The 18,937-nt window shown below is 40.8% G+C and overlaps 1 protein-coding gene across 2 annotated transcripts in view; it reads left to right on the forward strand.

The window, feature by feature from the left end:
• Nucleotides 1–18,937, forward strand: part of ATP13A4 (ATPase 13A4) — a 41,780-nt gene that overhangs the window by 12,858 nt on the left and 9,985 nt on the right. Inside the window, exons 6-22 of one of the 2 annotated variants that reach the window (XM_035335182.1) lie at nucleotides 685–754; nucleotides 1,545–1,679; nucleotides 2,102–2,174; nucleotides 2,832–2,963; nucleotides 4,891–5,061; nucleotides 5,481–5,638; nucleotides 8,628–8,816; nucleotides 9,086–9,147; nucleotides 9,849–9,999; nucleotides 11,436–11,522; nucleotides 12,199–12,352; nucleotides 12,937–13,048; nucleotides 14,915–15,039; nucleotides 15,996–16,159; nucleotides 17,172–17,294; nucleotides 17,939–18,018; nucleotides 18,435–18,477. In XM_035335182.1, the coding sequence (XP_035191073.1) occupies nucleotides 685–754; nucleotides 1,545–1,679; nucleotides 2,102–2,174; nucleotides 2,832–2,963; nucleotides 4,891–5,061; nucleotides 5,481–5,638; nucleotides 8,628–8,816; nucleotides 9,086–9,147; nucleotides 9,849–9,999; nucleotides 11,436–11,522; nucleotides 12,199–12,352; nucleotides 12,937–13,048; nucleotides 14,915–15,039; nucleotides 15,996–16,159; nucleotides 17,172–17,294; nucleotides 17,939–18,018; nucleotides 18,435–18,477 (2,029 nt within the window). Of the gene's footprint in view, nucleotides 1–592; nucleotides 657–684; nucleotides 755–1,544; nucleotides 1,680–2,101; nucleotides 2,175–2,831; nucleotides 2,964–4,890; nucleotides 5,062–5,480; nucleotides 5,639–8,627; nucleotides 8,817–9,085; nucleotides 9,148–9,848; nucleotides 10,000–11,435; nucleotides 11,523–12,198; nucleotides 12,353–12,936; nucleotides 13,049–14,914; nucleotides 15,040–15,995; nucleotides 16,160–17,171; nucleotides 17,295–17,938; nucleotides 18,019–18,434; nucleotides 18,478–18,937 lie in introns of those variants that run through there. The other variant, XM_035335183.1, reaches the window with a different exon arrangement.

Here is an 18,937-nt window from a genome sequence, read left to right on the forward strand (position 1 = left end):
TGTCAGTTTTTAAAATACTGTTCTCAATCAAGAAATATCTATGTCTTATAATTAACTCTGAGCACTTCTTGTTTGCAATAGGAGAAAGCCTCCGTGAGACACTGCAGATAAGTTGTATGTGTCCTTCTTCAGTGGGGCTCCATGTAATGATATTGAAAGTATAAATTATTTAATTCTGGTCATTGATTTTATTCTAACAAACTACTATATCATTATAAAATATACTGATTGGGTACTCCTGAAAATGCTAAGTACAGAAATGATCTTTTGTTGATTGAATACTGAAAATCCAGCTCCTGACATTAGCTCACACTGAAGCTTTTCATTCGAGTCATGCTATGATTAACTTTATGCGGATTTTTTTTGTTTTCAGATCATTTATTTTTAGGTGCAGGATTCTTTTTTTTTATGCTTCAAAGGTGTTTTTGCATGCTGGAAACATTTGCCTAATGGCTGTGTTATACCTCTTTTTTTGAGTTGATTTCATGGATGCGGTCATCTTTTCTGACATAAGCACTGTAAGGAGTATTAATTTTTTTAAAAACTTTTTTCTTGGAGAAAGATCCTCACAGACTTTACATCAGGATTGATACGAGCTCTTTGGACTATTGAAAGCTGCAGCTTCTTGAGCAAGCTATATCATCACTATTTTATCTGTAAGTGATGTATCTTTATCCCATACAGGAGAGCGATATGTGGGCCAAACAGTATTGATGTTCCAGTGATCCCTATTTGGAAACTACTCATCAAAGAGGTTCAACATTTCTGTTGCTTTTATTCTTAAGGCTACTTGGGGAGGCAGAGTATGCATATAGAATATGATGGGTCCTGTGTCTGAATTAGCTTCCTAGCAGTCACCCATCAAGCACACTGTTTTTTCATATCCTGTTTATAAAATCACCATTAATTCATTTCTTCTTCATTGTTCTGAACGCTCCGTCCCCATGCCTGTGTTCTAGGAGCTCATTCTGTTGGCCTTGCAAGGGTCAGTGAATGTTTACAAGCTGTGCTGAAAATCAAACCTTCCAGGCAAAGGCTGCCTCTTAATCAGCAGAGATGAAGTGAACAGCACTTGCTGGCAAATGCCTACAGCTGCAGAGAGATCCAATGAGCTCATGACTCTGGGCACAGCATTGTGTAAGCACCAATATCCTTTCTAGACTGCAGCTGGTTATACGTGTGGCCTAAGCAAGGTGGAGGTGGTGCCCATGGTATGTGAGCTCCATGTTCACTTCACATCCTGATCTCCTCTCACCTCTGTTACATTTCTTGTAAAGAGTAGAGCAAAGCAAGGACTAGGTTGAGCCATTCGCATCTCAAGTAACATCCTTATTAGTCCAGGTTATTTGGCCCTTTCTTTCAGTGGAGAGGGGCCAGTGATTAGACTGAAGCCACTGCTAACAAAATCAGAAAGAGGGTGGGGAGACACAATACTTACCGCAATAGCTTTTATTCTAGCCCATCTCCAGCAGAATGGGCTTTCTGGGTATACTGGAGTCATTTAAATGTAGCTAACTCTTGAGTAATGCTTCCTCTCCAAACAGGTCTTGAATCCATTTTACGTGTTCCAGCTGTTCAGTGTGTGTCTGTGGTTTGCGGAAGATTACATGGAGTATGCCACTGCCATCATAATCATGTCTCTCCTCTCAATTTTTTTGACTGTATACGATCTTAGACAGGTAAGTGAGACATCTCACCTTTCTCCACAAGGAAGTCTTATTTCTAATGTCTGGGAAAGCCCAGTGTGTTACAACATGCATATGTACTGTGCTCTGAGAGTTACTCAGAGGTTTAGTCTCGTGACATTATGTAGTAGCAGGTGCAGTGGCCTGGCCTCCTAGTCATAATAAACTTTGTGTGGTACTTTACCCACATCCTGCCCTCCCCATTCCTGAGCTTTGCTTTGTAACCTTTTGTTACACCTTCTCCATAATTAGGGTGGGGAGTTTCTTTCTCTGTATGATTGTACAGTTCTTGGCAGGGACAGACCCCAGTTTATGAGGGCTCTCAGAACCACAAATAACAGAAGGGAATAATTGCTAGTGGATGAATTGCATCACGTAAGATGTAACACTTTTTTATGTTCTCCTTTAATTTATAGCAATCGGTCAAACTGCACAGACTGGTTGAGTCTCATAACAACATCATGGTCACTGTCTGCAGAAATAAGGAAGGTGAATCCTGCACACTTCTTTCTTCTATGTGTTTCATTTCTGTAGCAATTTATATCAAAACTGAGAATATGTAGTATCAAATTCCTTCCAGAGCAGTTTCCTCTATTGTCTCTCAACCTTTTTAACTAGCTTCTGCAGATTGGTTTAGTTTGACCTAGAAGTATGTTGTAGCACATCAATCACATTCATAATTGTGTGAGCGCAGCCTTAGCAAAACATTATCAGGAAAATGATGCCATTTTTCTTAAAGCTGTGCTGACAAAGCCAACCACTTAGTGGTTATGAGTCCACCTAATTGCTGTGTACAAAGTCTGTTCATTGTCATGGTATTTGGAGAACAATCCAAAAAGAGGCACTCAAAGTAAGAAATGCAAAGTAAGAAATGTAGATCCAAGCTTCTTGAGTTAGGTCAGGACATTGGAATAGCAGCTATGATTTGGGGTATGGGGAGATAAAAAGAAATTCTGCAGTTTGAACTGGTGCCTAGACTTTTCTTAATATGGAACATTGTATTCTTAGGTCATTCTTGCAGTCCATAGTTTATCAGCCATTATAAAGAAGTAATAATATGTTCAGCTAGTAGTAGCTCCTTGTACTTTTCCTCTTAACACAGAGAAACATGCAAAGCACAAAGTTTCCTTTACATGTCACCTACAGGTTTCCAAGAGTTGGAGTCGCACCATCTTGTTCCTGGAGACCTGCTGGTTTTGAAAGAGGGCAAAGCCCTTTTGCCTTGTGATGCCATCCTGATTAGTGGGCAGTGCATCGTAAATGAAAGCATGCTGACAGGTACAGCTTGTCCCTCCCAGGCTTACCATTAAAACATCATCATGGCCCTGTGGTTTCAGACAGTGGCACAGGACATACAGTATTAGCATTATCATGTGTGGTGGTTTTACCGTGCTAGGCAGTTGACCACCACAACCGCTCTCTCACTCCCCCTCCTCAGATGAGGAGGGGAAGAAGTAAAGGAAAGAACAACTCATGGGTTGAGATAAGGATGATTTAATTAAAGAGGGAAAAATATATATATATATATACATATATAAAATTAAGGAAATATTATTATTAATTAAACAATTCAACTAAAGGGAAAAAAAGGGAAAGGGGAAGAGGAAGGGGGAAAGGGAATAACTAAACAAAACAAGTAAAGGCTATGTGGAAGTGCAGAGGAAAGAAATTACTCTCTACTTCCCACAAATGAGCAATGCTTGACCACGTCCTTGAAGCAGGGCCTCAACGCACGTAGCCGGTGTTTGGGAGGAGGACAGACGTTTTTGCAACGAGAGCCCACCCCTCCCCTCTTCTTCCTTTTTCCACCTTTTATTGCTGAGTGTGACATCATATGGTATGGAATATCCCTTTGGTTGGTTTAGGTCAGCTGCCCTGCTGATGTTTCTTTCTCACTTTTTGCCCACCCCCTAGGAGGGTCAGAGAGAGTCCTGATGCTGTGCCAGCACTTCTCAGCAGCAGACACAACACTGGTGTGATACCAGGGCTGTTCTAGCTACAAGTGCAGAGCGCAGCACTGTATGGGCTGCTGCAGGGAAAGTTAACATCCCAGCCAGACCCAGTACATCATGTATCATCCCTATTATGAGATAGTCCATAGTTAGCCTAGAAGGGCATTCTTTGGAATGTTTGCTATCAAAAAGACTATATATTAGTTATTCCCAGCTTCTCTAAATAGACAAGATGGACTTTGGGAAGAGCAGCTCATCCTTTTCTTCCCTTCTGAGGTACAATATTTAGGAAGCAATCCTCTAACTAGAAAGGAAGGAAGGGCAGACAGTGAAGGGGAATGAACAGGATAGGAAAAGAAACAGTAGATATGGAAAAAAAGCTGTTCCCACAAAGGCACCCAGTCTATACAGACTGTAGGGATTTCTCTGAATGGTTCATCCTGACTGCTGCAATGTCTCCAGCCAGCTGGAGTATCTGTCTCGATCTGCATACACTTAACCTCACATTCATATGATAGCAGTGGAGGAGATACCAGGTAGGAGAGTTCACAGAGAAAAGGATTTTGGGTGCAGGAGATGTTCATAGTTATGTTTCTTGTCTTTAGATTTGGTCTCAGTCTGAATCAAACCAAAATCAACAGTTCTGAAATTTCAATATAAATGAGAAATTCCAGAAGTCCCTTTCATTTAGAAAGCCTGAGATACCAGATATTCAATAAAAGTATTTCTGCTTTTTCACCTGAATGTATCTCCTCTGACATAAATAGGCTATTTGTCAGCTGTCAAGCACTGAGGTAAAAGCTCTCGTTTTTTCTTAGGAACGGGAAATAGCTAATGTCATGTTGAATCTGCCTAAGGCAATAGTGTAGTGGCTTGCACCTGAAGGTCAAACTAGGTGAACAACTTATGGCCATCAACTGGAGTCACACAACACCAGTTAAGGTCTCTGTTCGAGTTTCTGTATCTACAGCCATGGTTCCAAGTCCTTGGGCTGTTTTCATTTCTCGGACTTACAAGAAGTTATTGTACTGATGCAAAGGAGAGATTTTCTCTGGCAGGATCTGTTCTTTGTTTGCTAGGCTGCAAATTCCTATTCACTCTGAAGATGTGACGATATAAAACTAACATTTCTCTAAACTGGTTTCTCTAGTAAATATGTTTGCTGTCTATCTAGATACTTTACTGACTTCAAAGTTAGCAGGCTAATTTTAAGGTGTACTGCATTTTTCCTTATCTGAGATAATCTTCCCTAGGAGAAAGTATTCCCGTAACAAAGACCCGCTTACCCCAAGCTGATAACTTGAAGCCCTGGAGAATGCACTGTGCAGAGGACTACAAAAAACATGTCCTCTTCTGTGGAACAGAGGTCATACAGACCAAGGGAGATGACAGAGGAGTAGCGAAAGCTGTGGTGCTGCGGACTGGTCAGTCAACACTTCAGTTTGCTTTTCCTTTCATGCTTTTTCTTATTGCAACGGAGTCTGACTTAAAGGTCTCTGGTGCACCTTCAGTTAAAGGAGTTAACCCAAATTCACAACGATCAGTTGGGGAACTGATATCCCAGGCTGGGCTAAGCTATTATGCATTGTTTCAGTTTTCTTGGCATAACTTTTACAAAAACCATTAGCATGTGGTTACAAAGAATAATCTTGCTTTGCTTCTGGGATGTTGAAAAAATCCTCCTGATTGAGACAATTTTTTTCTGTACTCTGCAGAGTAGTTCACATACAGTAAAATGAAGGATCTGGGCCTTCTTTCTTAGTTATTTCAAAATCCTCCATTTTTTCTTAGTGAATTTTTGGAAATCATTTCCCCTAATAATGATTTTTGTTTGTCTTTGCAGGTTTCAATACAGCCAAAGGAGATCTGGTGAGGTCCATTCTCTACCCTAAACCCATGAACTTCAAGCTGTACAGAGATGCCCTTCGGTTCCTGATGTGCCTCATAGCATTTGCAGCCATTGGAATGATCTACACAGTGTGTGTATTTGCACTTAATGGGGTGAGTTACTAAATGCAGGAGAAGTACTCACAGCCAGTTTCAAGAGACTTGAACTTGAGTGGCTTCATACACATTTATATATAAAAGTATGATTCTTTCCACTTTAGTATATGAGGCAACTGTCTTTGTGACACCACTAGCTCTTAGATATTAATTCTAAGGTGCCAAAACCCACTGTGTCTCAGTTTTCATTTCTTCTGAGTTCTTAGCAAATCTGGTGTGAGCATTGCATGTCTTATAATTCAGTAACCTTTTGAATACTGACTACCTCTTTGTGTATTGTCTACCCTGTGCTCGCTGATACATAGAGCATGTACATATGATTAGTAGCATGCTTTCTAGATCTCTGAAAATGGGAGATCCCAAAAGCTTAGCACTCTGCAAGTATCTTTTAAAGAGTTCTTGTGGCACTTTTTGTACATTCCTAGAAAAATCTTAAGTCAGGTATAGGTTCAGACACAGACTGGATGCCACTGTGAAAAGGCAACTTTCCAAAAGCTTCAGTTCAGATGAAAGACTATCCACTGTCTCTGACAGTAACTGGTATTAGATGCTTATGGAAAGAGGTTATAAAGAACTAAGTATAGAACAATTCTTCCTTGGTATAGTTTCCTGGTTTCTTCAACAGAAAGGTTTAAGAATTCAGTAAGCTGTCCATTGTGTCTAGATCATCTAGCTTTAATAGCCACTGAAAATCCCCCCGAGTCTAGTTTAATAGATTTTTTAATTCATTTATGCCTTGGCTTTGACAACACCTGTGGCGGTGATTCACAGTTTCATTATGTTCTGTGTAAAGATGTTTTAAAACCTACTTTCTGGTAAATCACTGAAGGCACTGTAGATTTTTGTTTTAGTGAAATAGCAAATAGCTGCTTTCTATTTGATGTTTCCCTACTGTCCATGACTTACAGATCCTTGTCCACCCCTTCAGCTACTCTTCTTCCACAATATCGAGCCCTGAACAGTAGAGGTATAAATATACATCCCCCAGATTTACTGATGTTATAAAGAGCTCCCTATTTCCTTCTGCACTTCTTTTTCCCTATCTTTGTTTAGTCATTTGTATAGTGGGCAAACCTTCACTTAGTAATCACTAAGCTTAATATCCTTGAGAGCTTTTGGGAAATAACTTTTGAAATCTAAGTGTCTTGTACCAATTGAGTCACTCACCCACATCAAAACTTATTTTCTCCAGAGTTCTCTAGGAGGTTTATGGGGCATGAATTCCCTCTGTGAAGACTGTGTTAGTTCTTCTCTAGTATGCCATATTTGTTAGGGTCTATTAATTCTGTATGGTAATTTTAATCAAGTTTCTCAGTGTAGAACTAAGAGTTGCTGTGTCAGGAAGCAGCAAGGGCCAGCTGTTCCCTAGGGGAAGGCAAGCCAGAAGCCAAGGGTGACCAGAGCACAGGCAGTGCCGTCACCAAACAGGGCACAGTCACACAGCATCTGAACATGGTGGGGAGAGCTGGGTGGTAGTTAAGTGCCCATCAGTAGTCCCAGGCAAGGTGAAATGGTAAATAATCCAAACAGACTAGTCAGATGCAGGAGAAGATGGGACAAGACTGCAACACCCAAAAGTGGCCATCCAGGAGACAGTGTTAGTAGCAGGTACATCCACAATGTAGCTGAGACATGGACTCCCATATAGGTCTTTAAATCTCCGGAGACTGCCTGACACTCTTTTAAAAATAGTTCACTCATTCTCATGTCATGTGTCAAGGTCTGTCTAAGAAATAGTCATGCACTGTAACCAAGAGTTGAGCAATTTTGAAAATCTAATTGTTTTAGAGCTTTTAAAAAAAACTTCCCAGAAATCATTTCATGCATTGATAATTATCTGCCAATGGAAAGCCAAAGTGCTGAGTGGCAAGGTTGATTCTGCAGAAATTGAATTCCGCATGGGATGTCAAAGAAAGTGTGCTTAAGAGCATAGCTTGGTGTCTGCTCTGCAGTTTTGCTTTTTTTAGACCCTCTTGACATTTTGTAGTATGTAAAATACGTGCTGATGTTATCACAGTATCTGAAACTCTCTTGTCAGACTGGTGTAAGATTCAGTCACGATACACTACATTCTTTCTCTTCTGTGACTGTGTTTATATGAAGGTGATAAGTGCTTCATTCTTACATAAAATAGATACAGAATAGTATCAAACTGGAGCTTTCTGTGGTATGAATCAGTATCAATGAAGGGAGAATGAGAACATGATGAAAATTCAGCACATCAAAAGCAGCATGGTTTTTCGTCAAAACTCCAAGCTCAGAAACAGTAATAATAGAACTCTAGTGATGGTTTTCAGATCCATCTGAACTGCAAATTGGGTTTAGTTTGCAGTGTCTCTGTCCTGGGACCCCTGTTTGAAATGCATTTGATCCTTTAGTAGTTAGTGATACTGACTGCCAAGAATAACAGGGCCAATATGCAGTGCAGTGGCAGTCAGTTTAACACCAACATCTTATGCTTTCAATTTAGAGATTACTTTTAAAAATGTAACTTTTAATTCCATGTCTCTTCCTGCACATAAAAACAATTTCCTTTGTGCCCTCCTTTTTACCACGATCCCCTATCTCACCATCACACTAATATGGAGCCCAGAGCTATGTCTGTAGGTGGTTGGATGAATGCCCATACAAATGGCAGTTTCTTGTGTGCTGCCTGTTGGTGAGCTGGGCTTGACTGAAGGTGCAATAACATATCTGGCACGTTTGAACTCATGTGCTTTACAGGAGACTGTGAACTTTGGCAGGTTTGTTGACATGGAGAGTCAGGGAGGGTCTGGAGGCTGCTCTTTAGTATTAAGCCCTTTGGTTAAATCAAAACAATTCATTTCTGAGGGAGATTAATATGTAATGTACCATGGGCAGAAAACACCTGAGCATGAAACACCTGTAGTGCAGAGAAGGAGAGATGAAGAAAGCTATACTCAGACAATCCAAGCAGCACTCCTTGCCATCTTCTTGCTGATAACTCTCTTTGGTTTTATGTCAGGAGGAGGCTGGAGAAGTAGTGAAGAAGGCTTTGGATGTTATCACTATTGCTGTCCCCCCAGCCCTGCCAGCTGCGTTGACAACAGGGATCATTTATACCCAGCGGAGGCTGAAGAAAAAGGGCATCTTCTGCATCAGCCCACAGAGGATTAACATGTGTGGACAGCTGAACCTCATCTGCTTTGACAAAGTAACTTCTATGAGTTGGTTACTCTTGTGCTAGCACTGGGAGCAATGCTAGGGGTGGGAGGGTATGGGTTTTGGTCAAGTGTTTTTCAGATTGTTGTCTGAACAGACACTGTTGTGCATTATTGTTTTTCTTGGAACCTGGCTGGTAGCACTTTTGCTCTGCACCGTGCTGGCATTTTCTGAACAGTAACTCCTTCAAATTTGTCTTGCTTTGTATTCCTCTTGGAAATCTCATGTGTGAATTTTATTTAAATGTACATTTTAACTTAGACTGGCACCTTAACAGAAGATGGCCTGGATCTCTGGGGCTTGCTGCCCTCTGAAAGAAATTGGTAAGGCTCTTTGACAACCAATGGAATTTAAATTTGGTAGAATAGTGACCAGATTCTCCTCCTGGATATATGAACAAATCTAAAAGACAGTTAATGTCAAACAGCTGTTAGAAGTTCCCTATGTTTAAACTTCCAATATTATTTCTGTAGCCTTTGGAAAATGAGTTGGTTGCTTCATCCCATGAAAAGATGCAGCCGCTATTGTCAGCATGAGGCAGAGCATGCACAGGCAGGGTAGTCTGCAGTAGACGTGCTAGGTTAGATTTCAAAGATGCAGCAGTGCCCCAGCCCTTTATGACAAGAAGTCACTGTTACCATGAGATTGCCACTCGATTCCTACAGTGTCCGTGTTTTTGCCCATTTACGTTTCCAGAAATGTGCAGGCACAAAGATGCTCAAACTTGTATGAGCCTCACAGCTCGAATCCTTGCACAAACCTCAAGATATTTCATAGTAATCTGTTTCTCTGTCCATCCCAATAGACAGTTAAGTATGCAGAATATGCCTGTTCTGAACATGTGTATCCTAGCCAGGGATGTGCATGAGAAATAGCTCCTGGGGGAGGACAAGTCCCCAGAAACATGCTTACTGTCTGATCACAGGATAAGACTTTAATAGTCTCTTTAAGATGTATTTTTTTCTGTTAGTCACATGTGTTTGGTGTTCTCTGATGATATTTTTTATGATGTCTTTTGTGTCAGTTTCCAGGATATTCACAGTTTCCCTGCAGACCACAGCCTGCCTTGGGGCCCACTGTTCAGAGCAATGGTGGTTTGTCATTCACTAATTGTTTGGGAGGGGAAGATCCAAGGAGACCCACTGGATGTGAAAATGTTTGAGGCAACTAACTGGGTAATTCTGTGCTTTGCTGTTATGCAAATAGTAGGGGGGAGTTTTGATGTTCTTGCAAAGGAGAAATATCTCAAGCTGTTCCATGCAAATGGCCACTTCCCACACATAAGTAAAACAGTAAGTAATAAGTAATCCCAGAAGAGATACCACATGCTTAGGCTTTTAAAGAAATGTTCCTTGTTACTGCCTAGAGCTTTCACCCCGGGGTACTCTGAGTATTTAAATCATTTGACTGCAAGTGGTGAATATCATGCAAACCCTACTTGGGTATTAACTCTGACTGTGGCTGCTGCCAGATGACAGGAAGCCCCAGATGTAACTTACATGTAGATGCAGACTGGTTTTACGGAGCATATAACAGATTTCTGCTAGCTTTGAATTGGATACAATACTTTGACCTTTGTTAGAGCTCTGTCAATGAGAAGATGTTTCAAATGGGCATGGAATTTCAAACCTAAACGTTGTAGAAGGCCTCACAGCTGGGAAAGAACTACTACAGTTGTGGAGTAATGAGAGCAGAGTAAAAAGAGTAGCTCTCAAAGCACTCTGCTTTCATTCTCTGTCCTATTACCTACAAATGCCATCGATGTCCCTATTTACTATCTGATCAATTGAGGAAAAAATGAACAGTTATGAAAAACTGAAAGGCTGCAAATGTGAGATGGGTAAAAGAAACAGTCAATAATTACCTGGTGGAAGATAATAGCCACAAGCCACTGCTGATGTAAGACAAGATTCATGGCTGGATTAGCTGACAACACCCATACTTAACACCTGTCTGTTTTGAATTTGCAAAATATGTAAAACAGCCAAGTTTCTGGAATAAACTATCCAGTAGTGACAGGAATTTGAGTTTTTGGTTTGCTTTGCTATTTATTTTCTTCTTCCCTGGGGCATCACTTCACCATCTCAGCCTTAGGCAGAAACCCACCAAAGCTATAAATCACTGAAACAGGAATAATTGTGTGCCCTTTAACACCATAAAATAGTTCTGTTCTCACAGTCATATTGTGATGATTAAAAAAAACAACGTGATTTGTTGAAGACTTCAAGAGCAGTGAATGCTGCTTTCTGCACTAACATAAATTTTTAATTATTATTTTTCCACTGGCTCTATGTTCTATCTAGGAAAAATGTTTTCTACATGTTTGAGTGGATTATAATGGACAAAGGATTTGTCTGGGAGGTGACACAAGGTATTTGCTTTATAAGAGTACAGCAGTATGTTAGTGAAGCCAGTGAAGCTCTGGATTTGATTGCCAAGGGAGGCATTGAGTTTCTTCTTACAGGAGCTTTTAGTGTGAGGTCAGACAAACCTCTATCAAGAATGAATAAGATACCTTGTTCTGAGGGAAGGAAGGGCTCTAAATGATCCCTTAAGATTCCTTTCAGCTTTGCTGCTATGATGTACAAGATTTTTGTCTTTCAATACACAGGTGATAGATGATTCCAGCAGACATCACATTGAAGGTCAAGGATCCACACATGCCACAGTTGTTAGACCTGGACCTAAAGCCAGCACTGTAAGCTATTTGAAAGATTCACATTCATGATCAAGTTAAACTGTTAGATAAGATTTACCTTTTAGTAGAGAAATGTTTAGTTGTCCTAGTCCAAGACATCTCTTCCACACTTCGTCTTTCTTGGACTACCTGCAGGGAGATCACCATGCTCTCTCTGATGAAGAAGAGATGCCAGGAGGAGCTTGCTGCTCACATTAGAAGCAGGGATTTGAGCAGGGCGTTGCTAGATGACAGATTGTCCAGTTCGGGAATTTACCTCTTCTGGTGGCTCCAGACTCAGTCCAGTCTCAGCTGAGTGGTGATCATCTCTAAAGGACTTGGGGCTGCAGTGGGTTCCAGCACCTGATGTCAGGTCTTTACCAGTGATGCACAACAAGGGGTTGACTTTCAGATGTCCATTTTTTTCTTTTGCAAGACCAGTGTAAAACCTAGCAGAGTCTTGTTAAAGAAATAGGGTTAGTGAGTTCCTTTTAGTAAATTATATCTAACAGTCTGCTAAAACTGTCAGTGAACTTTTCCTATTGCTTGACCTAAACATTTCTGTACAAATTTCACTGGTCTTTTCTAACCCCATTCTGACAAATCAGTCCATCATGCATGGTTCAGAGAACTCAACTCCTTTGGACAGAGCTTAAAACCCATGCTGCAATATCTGATCTGCTTGCTTTTCTCCTAGGCCTCTGTGGAAGGAGTTATCATTTTACACCAGTTTCCATTTTCTTCAGCCTTGCAGAGAATGTCTGTCATTGCTCAGGAAATTGGTGGGGAAAAACAGGTCTTCACAAAAGGGGCTCCAGAAATGGTAGCCACATTATGCAGAGCAGAAACAGGTAACTACCATTTGTAAATGCTTCCTAGAAACACATATGTATAAATGGCTTTGATGGTGTGTTGAAGTGGAAGGTCCAAATGAGATTTCTGGATCTAAGACCTTATACCTCAGCCTGAAAAGTTAGTCTCACTGTTGTGCTTCAGGTCTAAGGCTAAGCTTTCATACAGCCCTTCTCAGGGCTAGCAGACAAAAGCAAGTACCAACTGTTGTACAAGGTGTGCAGTTTCTGCTGGAATAAATATTTGAAAGAGTAGTCTACTAGTCCAGTATACACCAAAAAAAGTTTTCTTTTCCAGACCTTGGGTAGGCAGTAGAAGAGCACAGCTCATTCATGACACCCAAAAATAAGGCAGGTCTTTGCAGAATAGCTTAGGATCCTCAGTGCAGAGTGGCAGAGGAGAAGCAATGATTTTCTTATTGATCAAAGCTCATTTCAGCAGCTTCTTTTAATGCCCTTGGCCTATTGGTGGTATCTAGCTGTACCTGTTTTCTGGGAAGGAACCCTCCCTTCTCCAAAACCGTTCTATTTTTATTAGAAAGCAGTCAAATGCCCTGATGAACTGTCTTTTCCTCTTTTCACAGTCCCATCGAACTTTGAAAGCAAGCTTCTGTTCTATACAGCACAGGGCTTTAGGGTCATTGGACTGGCATGTAAGTCTCTCCAAACAGGGAGGCAATCTACTGATCTAACAAGGTAAGCAGTAGGCTGCTTCTTATCAGCAACATTCAGCCATGGGCCTCACGTAATACCGTTACCACAAAGCCTCTACTAGGAGCAGGGATATAGTACAGACAGTTTTGTTAGACTCAGGCCAAAGAGAATCTGGTTTAAATCTGGATATATGTCTATCTGAGAATGAGTAGAGGGCACTTCACTACCCCATGCTTACCGCACATACCTAGAATCTTTACACATTTCTTAACAATGAATCAACGTAGGGGGTTTAACTCTAGTACACCGTAAAGCCTAGTACACCCTTCTCTTAGTCCGTCATTTCTACCAATCTCTTTGCATATTTATCCAGGCTTTCAGCCAAAGTGGTCTCTCTCTTTTGTTTTGTTTTGTTTTCCTGGCTCCTTGATTAAGCAAAGGCAGCAGATGATCCCCATAATGCTACCTATTCTCTAGCCCAGTCAAAGTTATCAGACTATTTTCTGCTGCTGTCTTGGTCCACTCCTTTAGCATCATAGCTTTAACTTTCTATAGCTTCTAGAGAAGTCAGGAAACTCTTCTGCTACTCCCATAGAACTAATTTTACACAGGCCTCACTCAAAAACACCCCCATATGAATCTGTAGGCTCTTTACCCCAATCCCTGTAGCTCTTGCTTGTGATACTCCAGAAATATCACGTGTGAAACATTTGTAGTTACTTGGTACATGTGCTGTCCTTTTTGTTTACTAGCTGCAGGTCCTAATCCAGATAAAGCTCACTTGCTTTTTTACAGTGTTTGTTTTTCACTTTGCAGAAAGAGCTAGTGACACTGAGGCAAAGTGCAAATGATCTGTTTAATTCTTGTGACAGGTGTCATAACAGACTTATCCAACCCAATGAGCAAATGTGTATGATATGGCCCAGATTTTGCAGCTCTGTGTGCAGTTATATCATGGGTGATGTATATACCGCTAAGAGAAAAAGGGTGACAGGAGGTCAAACACTAGTCCTGCTATGAAAGCAGTGACTATTCAGCATCACCTGACTCAGCTGCTCTTACTGCCATGCAAGTGTTTGGCCTCGCCTCCTACTTACAGCTGTGGCTAAAATAAGCATTTGAAAGCTTTTACTTCTTTCAAACTCTTCAGAGTCACCCCAGCTTCATGGGGAACCTCTATTTTAGGCCTCAGTGACGGGATTGTTTGCGAAATTCTGTTCTCAACTGTGTGTATTCAACTGTAAAAAGGCAACAGTGCAGGTGTGAAAAAGAGAATAGGAGAGAACAGAGCTGGAGATCCCACATGCTGTTTGCTTGGGTCCTACTGTTAAGAATAGCTGATAGGTTTACTGAGGTGTATGTCTTCATTGTACAGACCTCAAATTAGAAGGAGTAACGTGCATGAACTTTCCAAATCAGACCATCACAGTTTGGGAATCCTGCAGGAAAATCAGGGTCTTTTTTTCATGCTGGCTGGGGGTGGTGCATTAATAGAAAACAGTCCAACTTATGCATCAGGCTTTGTTTTGGTATGTGGAGTAGGTACACCAAATTTGGTAATTTAGCAAACATGATCTGGAAGCTGGCTACGTACTGAACTGTTTCTTCAGAACAAAGGAAGACTAGAATAGAAGGATAAAAACCAAGTGAGATCCTCCATATACCACGAGCACCACTTACTGCTAGTAGAATGCAAACCCAGCTGGAACTGAAATAACACCACAGAAGACAGACAGCCTTAGACTGCTGAAAGTGAACAAGTTATTTTAATTTGTTGGGATGTTGGGAAGTTATTTTGAATTTGTTGGGATGGTTAACAGTTGTAACTGGCTATCAGCAAATGCAGTGCAAAGCAGGTCAAAAGGAAAAAGAGGAATTAAATCTCTCCATCTCGTCTTCGTTCTTAAGGGAGGAGGTGGAATCAGATCTGACATTCCTAGGTCTGCTGATAATGGAGAACCGACTGAAGAAAGCGACAAAGCCTGTACTGGAAGAGCTCAGTGCTGCCCACATCAGGAGCGTTATGGTCACAGGTATCTAAATAGGATGATTATTTATGTGGCTGCTCGCCCAGATAAGGAATTCAACCATATGTGAGTGAACAAGCAGTCTGCTGCTTTATCATTACCACTGGTAGGAAGGCACAGACATTTGTGTTTTTGAGACAGTTACAGTCCAAGAAGCAACTGTTTTGTAATAATCACATGAATTGACCTATGCAGGCTTATGTTCCTGACAACTTCATCGGGCTTTGTCAAATACCTGACTCTTTATCTGTCCCCTTTCACCATAAATCAGCCTTGCTGTTCCTCTGACACTTTCTAGTGAGACCATTTGTTCTCCCTGCTAAGGTTGTTGGGTGTTGTGCATAAAGTCATGTTATGCCAGATCCCGTCTTTATAGGGTCTTGTGAAATTCTTTTGTTATAAATGAGCCAAGATTGAACATGGATACCAGGATAAAACAGTGAACCTTGTGACATCTGGTACTTCATGCTTACCAGTCCCTATTTATCCCCCCCAGCTTTTTTTCCTGAAGAGCTGGTTTGGATTTGGATAGGATAAATCTGAGTTTTTCCATGGTCCAAAGACATTTTTTCCAGGAATTACACAGATCTTGTCTTTTTGGGCTTCACCTATTTCAGTACCCATCTTACACCAAAGATGTTTAAGGACAATTGCTGTGAATCAGTGATACTAGCAGCAATTTAAGAGTGAATCCCTTATTGTTTTCTTGCTTAAAACACAGAAACTAGGAGCACGTTCCCCAGCTAGATTTCTTCAAGCTCAGGCTTGAAATATATATTTAATTATTGAGACAGACGTCATCTGCAAAGTTTTGATCTTTGTCAAAAACTTCCTTATGCATAGACACTGCAATTTTATTGGTACCTGTGATCATATTTGAAAACTTGGAATTCAGGAAAAGGCTGATGTTTCCTCTATAAACAATTCCTCACTGTAGATAATACTGTCCTTGATTTTTCTAGGTGATAACATTCAGACAGCTGTAACTGTTGCCAAAAATGCTGGGATGATTTCTCCAACAAACAGAGTGATTCTTGTGGAAGCAAACAAAATACCTGGATCTTTTTTAGCATCTGTTACCTGGAAACCACTAGAAGAAAACAAAACTGAAGATTATGGAAGCCTGGTGAGTGTAAAGCAGATGATGTGCAGCAGGAAAGCAAACTGAGTTGGAATGCTTGAAATAATACAGTGGGATTATGCTAGTATAACAGAGACCAGTTATTCACCATCATATGCATATCAGAATGTTACGTGCTAGAAAAGTGTTTAAAAACAATGATGTACTTACTACCCTAGAGCTTCCTTCCTAGTATATTATCCTGTAAACACTATTCTTGCTAACTGTCTGGGTTAGGTTTGAAAACAGCTGTACACAAGATTTGACTATAGCCCTCATGCTTAGCTGATGCATTTTTCAAGCATGTTTTCCTGCAAGGTAGGTTTGGTAGTAGAGAAGGGGAATCAGTGGTACTGCACTGAAGGAACCAGCCCTGTTTTAACACATAGAGAGTGCTTTCCCATACCTGCAGAATTAAAACACAGATTAACAGCTGAGAAATTGTATATACACAGTGAAACAGGCTAGCTATGCTAAGAAATTGTATTTCATCAAGCATCTCCACAAAGGAACTGAGGCAAAGACCTGTTAGTCTCTCCCTGCAGAGTATGGCTGAAGGTGCTGACCCTCCTCTAAGAAGTATTAGTGTCAGGCACGTGGTAGGAAATCTCTGCAGGGGCTGTTGAGGGGCTCACATCTACCAAAGCCCAGCCTCAGCAGCATCTTCATTGTATTTCACTGCAAGAAGGCATGCCTAGCTATGATGCCTGTATGTTCCCTGTAGCCCCTCTCACAGTGCAGCCCATCAGATTGGCACTGCTGCATAAATTCTACCAAACATATGAATGTTGAGGTCCAGCTTTCAAGGCATATAAGGAACACAGTTCACACTGAGATTGATAGCATGATATGCCTAAATATATTTACAAATCCAGGCAAAGGGGCTGTGCCATGAATACACCACTCCCAGAGTCTTCATGAGTGCCCTTTTCATGGGATGTCCTTTTCTTTGCCTGGAAACACACACAGTAGCTTTTGAGGGCTTAGAAAGAGCACTAATTCTGGATTTTTTTTACAGGAAGATGACAGTCAGACTGAAAGAAGAATTAGTCTGGCAGTGGGATCAGGCCAGTACCATTTTGCCATGAGTGGAAAATCTTATCAAATTATAGCACAGCATTTCAGCCACTTACTTCCAAAGGTAAGATCTGGATTATTTAATTGGGGTAGGTTTGCCAATCAGTAGATCCAAATTGTCCTGATATAATTAGCTGACTAGATCTGTATCAGGACATCTTTTGGAAACAACCAGAAGCCTGAAATAACTTGTGGGCTGGTTGAATCTCTGATATTAATGTGTGGAGAAAGGTCTGAAAATTCACAATTTTTTTCCTGCACAATAGGATCAGACTGGTCTCATAATGTAAGGACATGACTTAAAACATTTATGGCCATATGCCTGGCCCTTGCACAGAACTGCTTCTCTCAGGTGTTGAAGAAAATGAGAAAACATGGTATTACACAGCATGCAATTTGGCATGGTTTGTCAGTTTAATGGAAAAGATAGTATCGTGAATTATTTTCTATTAAATCCCTGCTTGGTAATATGTGTTCATCTGACAAATGACACACCAGGCCTCACGTCCAAGTTGTGATTGTTATTTTTCCAAATCAAGATACCTTTCATCTTTGATACTCAACCTTTCCTGCTTTGGGGTCTAGCATCAATTGTTTGGAAATATGACTTTTTGGTGGTTTCTATTCCAGATTATCACTAAAATCACTGACTCTTACATCAAGTGCTTAAAAAATCACTTTCTTTTTTTTTTTTTTTTCTCCTTACAGCTTCTGCTAAATGGAACAGTTTTTGCTAGAATGTCTCCTGGTCAGAAATCCAGCCTTGTAGAAGAGTTTCAAAAGTTGGAGTAAGTTCTTAATAAGCACTGAGTTAGGAAGTGATAAATTTCCAGACTTGTAAAGAAGCTTCTATAGCTTTTCTATAACATAGAAAACATATAACATAGTATACACTGCAGAACTATACACTCTATAACATAGTTTTGTGTCCTAGAAGTACACAAAACTGAAGCTTCTACAGAAGTACAGCTTGGCAATTAAGTTTCACAAGCCTATTTAAGAAGAGACACTGAAGTCCTTGGTTTGGCAAATGAACAAATACCTAACACCTGTGTAATTCTGAGTTTTCTATGTTCATCTTTCCTTCTTCTCTTTCTGGAGTTGAAGCTGGCATGGCTTGCAGAAATGGAGGAGGCTCTGCTTCCCTCCTGTTTATAGGTCTTATTTTTCCCAGCACTGAACTGTACGTCACTTTATTTTTTAGTTACTTTGTGGGTATGTGTGGAGATGGAGCCAATGACTGCGGGGTAAGTGAAAATTCTTTAGAATATATTTATTTAAAAAAATGAATGCAGTGACAGCAGAATACCCCAAACTGAGCACATACTGGAGATGGGAACCCTCTGCTTATTTATAGAGCAATTTCCCTGGCACTAGCATTGATTCAGGCCTGATCCCCCCCTAGCCATGCAAGAGCTGATGTTGTTGCAAACTGTGGTGTTGAGGACTGAGTAATTTCCTTGCAAAAAACACCAGAAGATTCTCCAAATCCTCCACTGGGTTTTCTGTCAACACCTGCATTTTTGGGGGTTAGAGGATACAGGGGCGAGGAACAGTTTCCCTGGGGAGCACGTCGCCCTACAAGATTGTTGGAAGTGCATATTTTAGAAGTGCAAGGCAAGGAAGTTTTATTTCCAAGAGGAACAGTCCATGCTCCGGAGGTGTCCATAACTACCTTCTGGGTTTGCTGGCAGGTTGAATTCACTC

This window comes from Oxyura jamaicensis, chromosome 9, assembly GCF_011077185.1.
Source record: "Oxyura jamaicensis isolate SHBP4307 breed ruddy duck chromosome 9, BPBGC_Ojam_1.0, whole genome shotgun sequence".
Lineage (NCBI taxonomy): Eukaryota > Metazoa > Chordata > Aves > Anseriformes > Anatidae > Oxyura > Oxyura jamaicensis.